At 40.9% G+C, this 12,500-nt stretch overlaps 2 protein-coding genes across 4 annotated transcripts in view; one reads left to right on the top strand and one right to left on the bottom strand.

Annotated features, from left to right (window-relative positions):
- The window catches only part of si:ch73-264p11.1 (uncharacterized protein LOC100000923 homolog), a 10,310-nt gene extending 7,030 nt beyond the window's left edge, over positions 1 to 3,280 (bottom strand). Inside the window, exons 1-2 of the mRNA XM_017686944.2 lie at positions 3,061 to 3,280; positions 669 to 867 (exon numbers count right to left, since the gene is read on the bottom strand). Coding sequence (XP_017542433.1) covers positions 669 to 867; positions 3,061 to 3,109 — 248 coding nt within the window. The 5' untranslated portion in view covers positions 3,110 to 3,280. The remainder of the gene's footprint in view (positions 1 to 668; positions 868 to 3,060) is intronic.
- The window catches only part of plcxd2 (phosphatidylinositol-specific phospholipase C, X domain containing 2), a 10,420-nt gene continuing 1,072 nt past the window's right edge, over positions 3,153 to 12,500 (top strand). Inside the window, exons 1-4 of one of the 3 annotated variants that reach the window (XM_017686943.1) lie at positions 3,239 to 3,325; positions 5,064 to 5,185; positions 5,786 to 6,252; positions 9,488 to 9,729. In XM_017686943.1, the coding sequence (XP_017542432.1) occupies positions 5,077 to 5,185; positions 5,786 to 6,252; positions 9,488 to 9,729 (818 nt within the window). In that variant the 5' untranslated portion in view covers positions 3,239 to 3,325; positions 5,064 to 5,076. Of the gene's footprint in view, positions 3,326 to 5,063; positions 5,186 to 5,785; positions 6,253 to 9,487; positions 9,730 to 12,500 lie in introns of all 3 variants that reach the window. The other 2 variants (XM_017686942.1, XM_017686941.2) reach the window with 2 other exon arrangements.

Genomic DNA, 12,500 nt, shown 5'->3' with positions numbered 1-12,500 from the left:
GAGAGGAACAGCTTGAGCTCAAACGAACCAACATTACAGCCTGGGTCAGTCAGAGGTTAGAACATGTTGTTTTCTTAAGACCCACGACGTGTCTTAGTAAACGGGCTTCGTTTATTTCCATGCCTTCGCTTGGCCTGCTGTTTGTTGCAATATAGACATACTATCGTGAATAACAACTGCGGAAATTGATCGTGTTTGGCTTAAATAACTGCAAACAACACAAATGATTGGGATCAGGCAATTATTTTACAGTTGTGACAGCATGCCGCCGCGTGCAAAAGTTTAAGCGCCCTCAGTTTTGTTGAGTGAAAATAAAGACATCCTCTACAAAGAACTGGCTTCTGCACACTTTTAAAGCATATTTAACATATGTTTAACATTGAACATATTTTGGGGAAGGTCTGTGAAATATGGCCTGTGCAAAGGTTATGGCACATTTGACATTTCCTATTATTTCTATTCTATTTTATTTTTGTTCCAGTATGTTCAATTCAGATTACAGTAAAGAGAGCCTGTGCAGGAAAATCTCATAACCAAGAGCGTTCTCTAAAGAGCACGTCTTGAACTTATTACCACTTAAAAAATGAACAGAAGAAGCCATGTGTTCAGACTTCTGCATACGACCACATATGCAGAGAGCCAGACAAGTACAGGAAGACAGTACTCACTAAACGCAGAGACATAGAGCTCCCTGGATGGTTTCGCTGTCCCTTATGAGATATGATCCATCTTTGCCCTTCCTGCCCAGGAGTTCCTCGCACCTCTGCCTGCTGATGGGGCCATGATAGATGGGGAGCCCCATGTCCCCCATTGAATTTGGGGATGAAGTAGCCAGGGCCCCCCCTGCACACACCTCTCCAGTTAAGTCTGAGAAGAAGAGTTGTGAGCTCAGAAAGAAAAAAGCAGAATGGGCGCTGCTTCAAACCCACATTCCGAAAGCTTGAGGTGCCCTTTGCTAAAACTGCATTATTTCCACTCCACATCGGACAGACTGTGGCAACGAGCCACAACGTCATCTGAAACTTTCACACAGGAAGTTCATATGTGTGTGTCTGTGCGCGTGTGCATATTTACAGAATTAAAACAGTGAACAGCTCATAAATAAAGGCAGTGCATATATACATGCATTACATATCCTAAATATATTACCAGTTTTCAATTACCCGGTTCTGAGGTTATTGAATTGGAAGATGAACCGGTGCATCGTTCCACTTGAACCTCTTCCTCTTGTGTACTTCTACAGTCATTTTTCCATTGTGATTAATTTCCATTGTTTGCCTCGCGCCTTTCATCTATTATTAGGGCATTTGTTTGCTCTGATTGTTTTACTCAGCTTGCTGACCGTACCCTGTATTTTTGGATGTACTAATGCATCAGTAAACTTTCACAAGTTCCAACCATGTGATGACTTGCCAAGAGGGGAAACAGTGGTCACTTTTGTCTGGTATGCAAGTTTGTGGCCGTTTCAGGTGTGAAAACTGAACACATCTACTTTCAACTCACCCCACTGCATACTGACTGACTTTCCCGAAGCTGTAACCATCCACTTCTTATGACTATGACATAAAAAGTACTTCGATTTTCTTACATGTATACATGGCTATACCTTTGCAGCTTTATAAGCTGAGCAACCTGCAATCATTGTAGTCCATAGTCCACAGATCTTTCAATTTTTCTGCATTAGTCGCTCAGTTGAGACGTAAACAAATCCATTCAGAGTTTTCTGATGTGAAACAGTGAAATGTTCAGAGATAGACATTTTTTAAAGTGATATTGACGGTGGTAAAATCGCTGGAAATCTAGTAGTAATTTGCATTAACAGTCTGTTCATCATGAATGTATTTTTTAAAAATACGTTTTAGGCCAAAACCATATTTCACTCCTATTTTAGACTCGAATTTCATCACAAAACAATATCATAAGCAATATATCAGTAGCCGTTTCATGCACAGCTTGCTCTGATGCGTGTTTTTGAGAACACCGAACACGGCAGACATCTGGTTCCTGTCGCCACAACTAAGAGCAAATAGACTCTACAGCATTTCACAACAAACCGCCCTGAATGGCTTTGTTTACGTCTTAGTGAGTGAAAAATGAGTGGAACTGTGCAAAATTACAATTGTAACTGCAACAGTTTTCAATATTAGCAGGAAAATAATGAATACCTAAATATAAAATAATGAATTAAACATGAAACTAAATGCATATATAAACACATTCAAATTATGTATTGCATAGATAAAATTGCATATAATACACAACTAAGAAATTGCATATGTGTGTATATATATATATATATATATATATATATATATATATATATATATTGTATCATATGCATTGTGAAGACCAGCATTTTCAAATTGTGTAAATAAAAATAGAAAGGACAAAATGAATGTGTTTTGTTCTGACAGCAATGATAAAAAGTTATATAATATATATGTCGCTGTTGTCGGAACAAAACCTTGTATCTCCATTTTTGTCGATTTTCAGTTTTTGACATAATTTGAAAATGCATGTGGGCCTTTATAATGTGTGCAAATTTCATGAAGGATGGACCAAAATAAATGGCCAAAAAAAACTTGGGAAAAAATCTGGTTCCATTGACTTACATTAGAAGTACAGTTGGTTTTTTTCTTCCCCTGTAAAGTTACCATTTTGGAGATTTGTTTTGTTCCAACAGCAGCTGTTCTTTTATTTCCTCATGAAACTACTTTAGAATGAATAGAAATGGCTATTTACAGTATGTAATTTACTATTTACAGTATGTAATTTTGCTCATTTACAAAGAGTAGCCTAGAGAGCAAACAAGTCTCCCGTGTTACCTGATGACTTCTACTCACTAAGCAGACTATTAGGAGGCTAATTTACACGAATAAAACTAATATTCTAGGCTCTCCGTGTGTTTTACAGGGCTAATCCAAAGACACCTCTCCCCGAGGACTTCTCAGCCTGAGAGTGGAAGCCGGGAGGAGGATGAGGAGCTGTAATTTGGGATTAAGCTGATTAAGGTGGTCAGAGGAAGCGTTAGCTCGCCGCCATGCCACCACTCAGTGTTACCTGCTTCAGTAGCGCTCAGTCCGCCCTCAGGAGCCTCAGCGCCAGACATTTAGCCACTCATTAGGCGAGTATGACCTACGAGTGGGTGGGTAAGTGGTCGTCGGAGTTCAAATGGAAAAGTGAATGCTGTTGCTGACACGCTGCGGTGAGATAATCCGGGTCAACATGAAGACTAGACCGACCGGCAACGACCGCAACGCGGACTGGATGGCCTCTTTGTGCCCGACGCTAACGGCCATGCCGCTGAAGTACCTGGCCGTGCCAGGTGGGGCCTTTCTGCTTAGAAACGAGTAGCGTTGAGCTAGTTGGCTGCGTCCAAAACCCAATACTGTTGCCTACATAGTACATGCTGCACTAATAAGTGCACTACTAAAGGTAGTGTACATTTTTGACATAGAGTGAAAGCCCTCAAGTTATTTGTACTTAAATGACTTATTTTCTTGCTGTTATTTGTTATGACTCAGTCCAGGCTGTTAGTACTGATGGAAGAATTCAACTGTACTTATTTTGTGAGAAGAACACTGAGAGAGTATTCCTGTGGGGAATTCCTGTGGGGAATTCTGTTTATTAGCTCTATTTTTTCATATCAGATAATATGTAATATTATATATACACTAATATACACTCTTAAATGATTTTTTGTAGCCTCCGAAGCAGCCCTTTATTTGATCTAGTACACACAATAAAATATGATAACAGAATTAACTGGTTACCCTGCCAAAAACAACAACAACAACAAAAAAAAACATAAGCCATTAAGCCATTGTTTCTGTTGGTTTTGGCTTTTGAATGGGTTGATATCACCATGTGAAGGATCCTAATGCTTTAACAGGTGACCACTGGCTAATTCTAAATGCATTTAGTGGCTTCCTAATGAGATCTAAAGGTGTTCTATAGGAAGCCAGTGGTCTTTATTGCAAACAAGCATATTCCCATTAGTAAGCAAAACCATTAGGTTTTAATCCTATTGGTTTCTAATGATCCTTTTTACCCAGATGGCAAGAGGGTTGTGGGCCACTGTTGGCCCACTGATGGCAAAGCTAGTGGTCCACTGCTGTTTTGCTCAGCGTTTTTGGGGGCAGCCCAGTGATGGTTAAGCAGAGTCTAAGACACAATTCCGCTTATCGTCACTGATTTTTCCTATTTACTTATTTTTCCAGCCTTCCTTTCTTTAGGTACACTTTGTAATTTATTTAGTAAATAATGTTAATCTAATACAGTGTCAGCAACAATGGTTTTTAGGTTATCATTTTATACCAGGGCCTTTTCTTTTTTATCTCTCACTTGTTTGAAATATTTGTCATATTAAAGGGACAATCTGGCAAAAGTGAAACATTTAACCACGGTCACATCTGCTGTAAGCATGCCTACTCACTCGCTGCCACAATCTCGAGAGTGAGATTTTCTGGTTTAAAGGCTTGGAAAATCCCCTCCTGGTGATTGATGTATCTTGAAGGTGTGAGGAGCTACAAGCACTTTGGGCTGGATACATGAGGATGGGCTGTTTGAAATGTTTGTTTGTTTGTTTGTTTGTTTTCATGCTGGCTGGCTAATGCAGAAGGATGCCAAATAGCTAATGTTTCTGCCGGGGAAGTCAAGCACAACTGTATTTGTATTTATTAGCCTCTTCCTTAGTGGTACATCAAAGGATTTCTTAATGGCATTTGGGGGAGGGGAGGGGAGGGGGGTCGCCACCGGTTGTATGTGTTATTTACACAATGCATACTGGGTATTGTAGGGAGAGAACACTGTTCAAATCATGTTTAATGTCACATCACATTTACACAGGTGTTGTATACACAACACACACCTTAATATAGACCAGTAATGCCATTTCCAACGGACAGTTTTTGTAATAGTAATACAGCCGTACACATTAATATATATGCAATTTGTGAGTCTAAGGTAGATAAGGTTCTATAATGCCTTCCGCCCAATGACCGCTGGGATAGGCTCCAGGAAGTGGCTTAGAAAGTGTGTGTGTGTGTGTGTATGTGTGTAAGGTAGATAAATGAGATGGAGGGTACAGAGGGGAGGGGACGAAAGAGTTTCATGAAGAATGGACCAAAAGAAACAGCCCAAAATGACTTGGAAAGACGTCTGGTTCCATTGACTTACATTAAAAGTAAAGTATGTTTTTTTCTTCTCCTGTAAAGTCACCAAAGTTACCAGATACACTGTTTTCTTCAGAATGATGAATTCTTTCAAACCCTTAAGTTTGAATGATGCAGTGCTGTGCTTTATTTTACATAATATGATGCATGTTGTATTAAAAGCTAGTTTTAAGCTTAAGTGTCTTTCAGTAAAATTGATGGGTTTGTATATTCCTGTGTATTTTCAAAACTCTTCCCTAAGTGTACTTATGAGGAAAGTAATCCATTCTCACTTTAGTAATTTATTCTCATTTTAGCCATTCACATTAAGTGACTGCCTGCTTTTTATGTATCGTTTCATTCTGTTACATTCGCACCCGTACATCTGCTGACATCTGCTTACATTTTTAGCCTAAACCTCATCAAAAAGAGAAGAGTAGAGCCTAAACCTCAGCTCCTGTACTGACTGATGCTGCAGTTCTACAAGTTTTTCAAGCTGTTTTTGAACTGTTACTTTTGTACTTTTTGAAAAGGTGTAAATGTGGTAGAATAACCTCAGTCTTATGTTACTCCTATCACTAACCAGGATATTGATATTGGTTCTGTTTGTGATCTCCACTTTGTCATTGTAGGATCCCACGACTCCTTCAGCTTTTGGGTGGATGAGAACGCTCCGGTTGGCCCTGATCAGAAGGCATTCGTCAAGCACCTGGCCATGATTTTCCGTCTGTTGGCCAAGAAGGTGATGAAGAAGTGGTCCATGACTCAGAACCTCACCTTCAGAGAACAGCTGGAGGGCGGCATTCGCTATTTTGACCTCCGTGTCTCTTCAAAGCCGGGTGAGGAAGGCTGTGAGGTCTACTTCATCCATGGCCTGTTTGGCCACAAAGTGCGAGATGGGCTCATGGACATTAACAACTTCCTCAACACGCACAGCAAAGAGGTCGTCTTTCTGGATTTCAACCACCACTACGCCATGGAGGAGGACCACCATTGCTATCTCATCAACATGCTGAAAGAGGTTTTTGGATCCAAGCTCTGCAAGATCAACGTGGTGGAGGACATCACTCTGGATTATATGTGGGAGAAGAAGTACCAGGTAATGGGCCTGCTACAACTTGTCCTATTCAAGTCAGTAACTAGGCCTGGACGAGATGGTCGTAGTTCTGTATTGTGGCTTTAGTGCTAGACATTGCAATAGACCTCACAATATAATGAAATACATTGGTGACCTTACACTCCTTAATAATGGTCAAAAGCCCTGGATGTATCTCTCTACTGTGAATGGATAAAAATAAATGGATTAAAATACATTTTAGGCCACAAATCTATTGTAAAACTGTCTTGAGAATTTAGCTGTAATCATTTCAGTATAATATGATATAATAACGACTCTGGGAGACCGTTTTTAGAGGCATTAAACTCTTTGGACGTCTGGTTCCTATCACCAACACTGTGAACTGTGCTGTTAACGCCTTTTTGCTTTGCATCCAGTGTGATGCTCTTAGAGTTCAGGTGGTCAAGATGAAGAGCTTGTCCATTGATGGGCATTGATTAACGGTCTTTGACAAACCAAAGAGGATGGGTCACGAATTGAAAGCGATTAGAGAGTGAGGCTTCACTTTGAAAGTAACTCACTTCTCAAGCCACCGTTTCCCGTTTCCATACTTCACTTTTCACACTTAACCAAAATAAACTTCCCCACTTACTCACTTACTGTCAGAGGGGCAGGCTTTGCAAGTGTGCTCATGTCTATTTCAGGCTGTAAGCAGAAGAGCAGGTCAGTGTAAAAGTCTTAGGGAAAGACGTTGAAGAGATTAGTGGGAATCTGGAGGCAGTTAGAGTGTTCAGCGCTGTAGGGTTAGAGATGTATCAGTGGATGTCAGTGGACTTCCACTTTTACTGTGAAGCAGTTTGATGCTTGTATGTGTATTTAGAGCTCCAAAAATCCCATGATATTATTAAGTTAATTGAACTTCCGGGGCAGCTCGCAGACCCAAAACGGAAAACATTCTTACGGTAGATTTCATTGTGTCTCAGTGGAATATGCTACTGCCTATCAAAAGTTTGGGGACTTTGCAAAAGCTGCAAAACTTAAGGAACAACTGACAAAAGTACTTGATCTCAAAGCAACACCCCTGTGATGTCAGCACTCAATCCTTTCAGATATTTGGACCACATGTGGTCCAGAAGGCCTGGGGGGCACCTAGCATTTCAAAAGGTTTTTAAATGTCATTATTGTCCAGAAAGCAAAGCACTTTGCCTATTTTTATTTTTCGAAGTATTTTGAAGCAGCTCTCATTTATATTGTGTGAAAACCTCATGATGAATGGACCAGTAGAAATCAACTTATACTAACAGATAACACGTGTTGTAGATACGTGTTGTTTGTTTGGACAGCGACGTGGGTTTGCGTCTGCTTCAAGTCTACGTGAATTGGAAATCATAACACATTTTCCTTCCGTCTCGTACAGCGCTGCATTTGGGAGGGTCTCTGAGCTCTGAGCTAACAGAGTTAGGTGGGGGTGGGAGTGGAAGGTAACACATGATATAATCATGATATAACTTTCCTTTTTCCTGCCCACTGGTGCGCGTTAACAATCAAAAATGATAAAGAAAACACTTTTCCAGGTGGGCAAAAGTCACTACATCCTGAAAGAAGATTACAGGAAAGCAAGAATTTAAATGATGAATTGTGTATTTACCCTGTTTTTGAGTGAATCAGACACAGCAGTGCTGCTGGAGTTTTTAAACACTGTGTCAACTCACTGTCCACTCTATTAGACGCTCCTTGTCAGTCCGCCTTGTAGATGTAAAGGCAGAGACGACAGCTCATCTGCTGCTGCACAGTTTGTGTTGGTCATCCTCTAGTCCTTTACCAGTGGTCACAGGACACTGCCCACAAGATGCTGTTGGCTGGATATTTTTGGTTGCTGGACTATTCTCAGTCCAGCAGTGACACTAAGATATTAAAAACTCCAGTAACACTGCTGTGTCTGATCCACTCGTACCAGCGCAACACACACTAACACACCACCACCATGTCAGTGTTACTGCAGTGCTGAGAATGATCTACCACCTAAATTGTTCCTGCTCTGTGAGGGTCCATGGGGACCCTGACCACTGAAGAACAGGGTAAAACGGGGCTAACAAAGTATCAGAGAAACAGATGGACTACAGTCTGTAACTGTAGAACTACAAAGTGGAGCTATACAGTAAGTGGAGCTGATAAAATGGTCAATGAGTGTAATGGGCATAATGTCATGCCTGATTGGTGTATTTAGACATCACAACCTTTTCAAAGTCTTATGCCAAACGCTGACTTTAATACATTAAATAGAAAGCTTTTTAGGTCTGGGTGTTTTTGCAGAATGTGCAAAACTGAAGAAACAACTGACAGAAGAACTTGACCCTACTGCCCAAACCCCAATCATTGTGAGATGTAAGCACTCATCAGCACTTTGGGCCAAAAAAGCTTGTGTTTTTAAGAAGAGCTGGGAAAAAGAAAAATGTCCAGTCATTATTTAGGCAAAATGTTTTGTCCCAGGTTAAGGATATGTCTCTTTGGTGGGTTATACTTGAAGCAGGCTCGACCCAGGGCAAAGATCAGTCCTTCCTGCTGTGTGCTGACCGTAATCTCTGCAAGATTAAGGTCTCACTTCCTCCCTCTGCTCAACAAGATGTGACATGGCCAGTTCTATCTGCTCCTTAATCAGCATTTTGATGGGAATGGTGCAGTCAGCAAATATGAGAAATTTTTTTGTTTACAGTTTCTTTATTTGTTTATCACTGCTACACTGCATCCAAACATTTGTAGAAATCAATGTTTCTTCTGAAATCAAAGATATTAATAGCAATAGGGAATTTGGCCACCCTTTGCTGCAGTAACAGCCTCTGCTCTTCTGGGAAGGTATTACACTAGATTTTGGAACTTTGCTGTGGGTACTTGTTTGCTTTCAGCCACAAGAGCATTAGTTAGGCCAGGTACTGATGTTGGACGAATAGTTCTAGGTCACTCTAACTCGTCCAAAAGGTGCTGGATGGAGCTCAATCACACCAGAGAACGCAGTTCCACTGCTCCTCAGCCCACTGCTGGGGGCTTTATACCCCTCCCACAATTGGCACTTGGCGAATGTGCGGCTCCTCCAGAGCATCCCGTTCTATTAGCAGTGCTTTTCTATGGAAATTACAGAAGCATTAGGAAACCTCTGGACATATGGCGTATATGACTTGAAGCGAAAGCTACAGTGATGCATCTTATAATTTAGATTTGTTTCTTTTAATGATCTATTTGCCTTATGTCTCTCTCACATATGTGATGATGTATCTCACAGGTCTTGGTGTTCTATCATCACCCATCTGCTAAGGGCTGTCCAGTTTTGTGGCCAGGAAGTAAAATCCCAGCCCCGTGGGCCAACACCACTGACACCACCAAGCTTATCCAGTTCCTGGAGACCACACTGGGAGAGAGAGCTAAATACGGCAGCTTCCACGTGTCCCAGGCCATCCTCACTCCTCGCATAAAGACCGTCGTCGGAGGGCTGGTTAGGGGGCTGCGCAACTACCTTGTGGAGAAGTGAGCTATTGGGAGTTGAGGGAACTGTATTGTTTCTAAGTAATCTTAGCTCTTGTTCTGGTCCAGATGTTAGAGTGCTGGCAGGTGCATTAGTTCAACAGTTTTTCCAAGTAGCCAGTAGATGGCAGTATAGATGCACATTTAGGGTTGATCCTGAAGAACAAAGGGATACTCAAGAGGTCAGTTTTCTTGTACATGGATTGAGCTTAGCTTTGGTCTAAATTAAAACATCAGTGCTGATTGACCATTGAAAATTCTTTAAATCTAGGCTTAAGCTTGATTTGGGTTGGGGAAGCTGGCCCAAATAGTAAGATGAGGAAGAGTAACTGGACAAGCCCAACTTCTTCCTGACTTATCTCTCCATCCAGGTTCTGTACATTCAGGAACTATGGGTCAGTTTGTGGACATCAAATAAACCTACTCTTGGACTAATTTGCAATCCCAATGCTGATTCTCCTTTGAAAAGTCTAGATTTTGGTCTGGACTTAGGCTTAATTTTGCTCTGTCCAGTCTAGAAGTATCCAACCAACTGTTGCTTGCTCCCCTACTCTTTAGAGACTCTACAGACTTTACTCTAGAAAAACGTGGAACACTGCTGTGAGGATTTAATTGCATTTAGCCCCAAGAGCATTGGTGAGGGTCAGGTACTGATGTTGGATGATTAGTTCTAGACCACAAACGGTGCTCACCCCAAAGGTTTTCCAAGGTGATTCATCACCTACCATCATCCCACTACTCCATAGCCCAATAGTGGGATTTTTATGCCACTCTAGTTGATGTGTGGCATCACTCATGCTGACCATAGGCTCATGTCTGGCTGCTCTGGAGTGGGCCTTTTCTCTGCAGCGCTTTTAATGGAGATTATGTGGCTGTTAGTGTGCATTTAAACACCATTGTCAGCAATAGGTACACCTTGTACATGTAGCATACAGCAAGGCTTGATCTTCTAGAACTGGCTTGTCCAGTGACCAGAGCTACCTCTTGACGGACGTCTTAGTCAGACGGCTGTCTCACAGGAAAAAGGAATAATTGTGCCTGAGTGCAGAATGGGCATTGTTTATTATTCCTGAATAAACTCAACGTTCAAGCTTCCCATTTCCTGGTTTTGTGCAGCCTGCTGCTGTGTCAGTGGAGACAGGAGGGAAAGCTCTGAGTTTATTTCCATTCTGAAGCAGAACCAACACACACTAATACTCATACAAGCCTCCCCACACTCGTCAGATTTAACACACACACACATCCCCACAGGCTGTAGTTCAATGTACACTGTTCGCTCCCCAGTCCATATATAAAAAGTTAGCTGCAAACACAGCCCATTTTGAACATATCATGGTTATGATGTCACAACCATGAATACATTTATACATATATGTATATCAGCTAATCAGCCTGAAGCAGTTTATCTTTCCTATGATAAAGTGATACGTGTTGTCACTGTAGACAGTCAGTTGTTCAGGCACGAGATGGGGAAATGTTTAAATGGTGTGCTGTTCCTGGCTGTCAGGAAGTAAATATCATTGCATCTTGGATCCAGGGATGAAGTCGAAGTCTGTTTTTCAGTGTTGCTAAAAGTTTCAGTCCTAATTTAACCCATGTGTGGTGTTTGTTACTCAGTGGTCTAGTGGACCCACCACATTATTGATTTTTTTTAAATCAATACAGCCAGAACAGTTTATGTAAAAATAACAGATGTGTAGGGTTCTCCTTTAGCAGCTGTAGCCAGTCAGCAGCCTGTCCATGTTGTCCACCCACTCTCTCTCACACACACACACACACACACACACACACACACACACACACACACTATCAGCAGGCCATGTAGGAGGAGAACAGAGTGAAGGACACAGCACCTCCACACTTTTATTCCCCACAGTTTCACCCCAACACCACATGGGTAATATAAACGTGTGTGGGGTGAACAGAGTGAAGGCACTGAAAATTGATTATTTTATATGTTCTTCACAGAGAACAAGAATCTGAGGTTGCAATAATAAGAAATCACTTTATTTTTTCTTTTGGTAAACATTAAAATGGGTCCCACAGCCCCCAAGACCACACAAGGGTTAACAGTTTGTCCCATACATTCGCAGACTGTTTTTGAATGAATCACAGTGAAAACGGAGCTAATTTACACGTCAGTCTAACAGGCACAGTAACAAAATTGGCCTTTTTAACTGTAGTAAAGAAAGTTTGGAACACGATCATGCAAAAATGCAACTGTTTTAAGTAACAAAACATAGAATTTTGGCCCTTTATGTCTCTTTGTTCAGTAAAATAGATTAATAGAAAGTTGTAAGGACCAGCAAAAACACCTTAGGTCAATTTCTATACTTTTGGTTCTCAAAAGAACAGCATAACAGGTCCACACACCTCCATGGAAACAATCAGTGAGTGACTTTAGGTTGCAGACTTGGTATCTAGTATTAATAAAAGGGAACATAAATGATTTTGAATCTACAAGAATCTATTCAGTGTGTTAGTATTTGTTTTATACATTTCAAACTGGTGTGAAATAGGTTTTATTTAAAAACAGGATCATTCATTCAATTTTTTAATACATTTTAAAGGGCTACAGACCTTGGCATTGCTTCCTAAAGGTCAGTTAAGGATTTCTTCATGCTCTTATAGCCTGACCACTCTGTCTTAAAAGCATATGAGTGTCCTTTGTTCTCGGTTGTACACAATGATATTTGAGGAAATGAGAATTTATGCACAAAGTTTTTCAACATGTTAGGATTTTTTATAACTTAATCTCCATATATTGACACGCC

The sequence above is a fragment of the Pygocentrus nattereri genome, chromosome 24 (genome assembly GCF_015220715.1).
Source record: "Pygocentrus nattereri isolate fPygNat1 chromosome 24, fPygNat1.pri, whole genome shotgun sequence".
Taxonomy (NCBI): Eukaryota; Metazoa; Chordata; class Actinopteri; order Characiformes; family Serrasalmidae; genus Pygocentrus; species Pygocentrus nattereri.
This window is presented reverse-complemented; position numbering and strand designations above follow the sequence as displayed.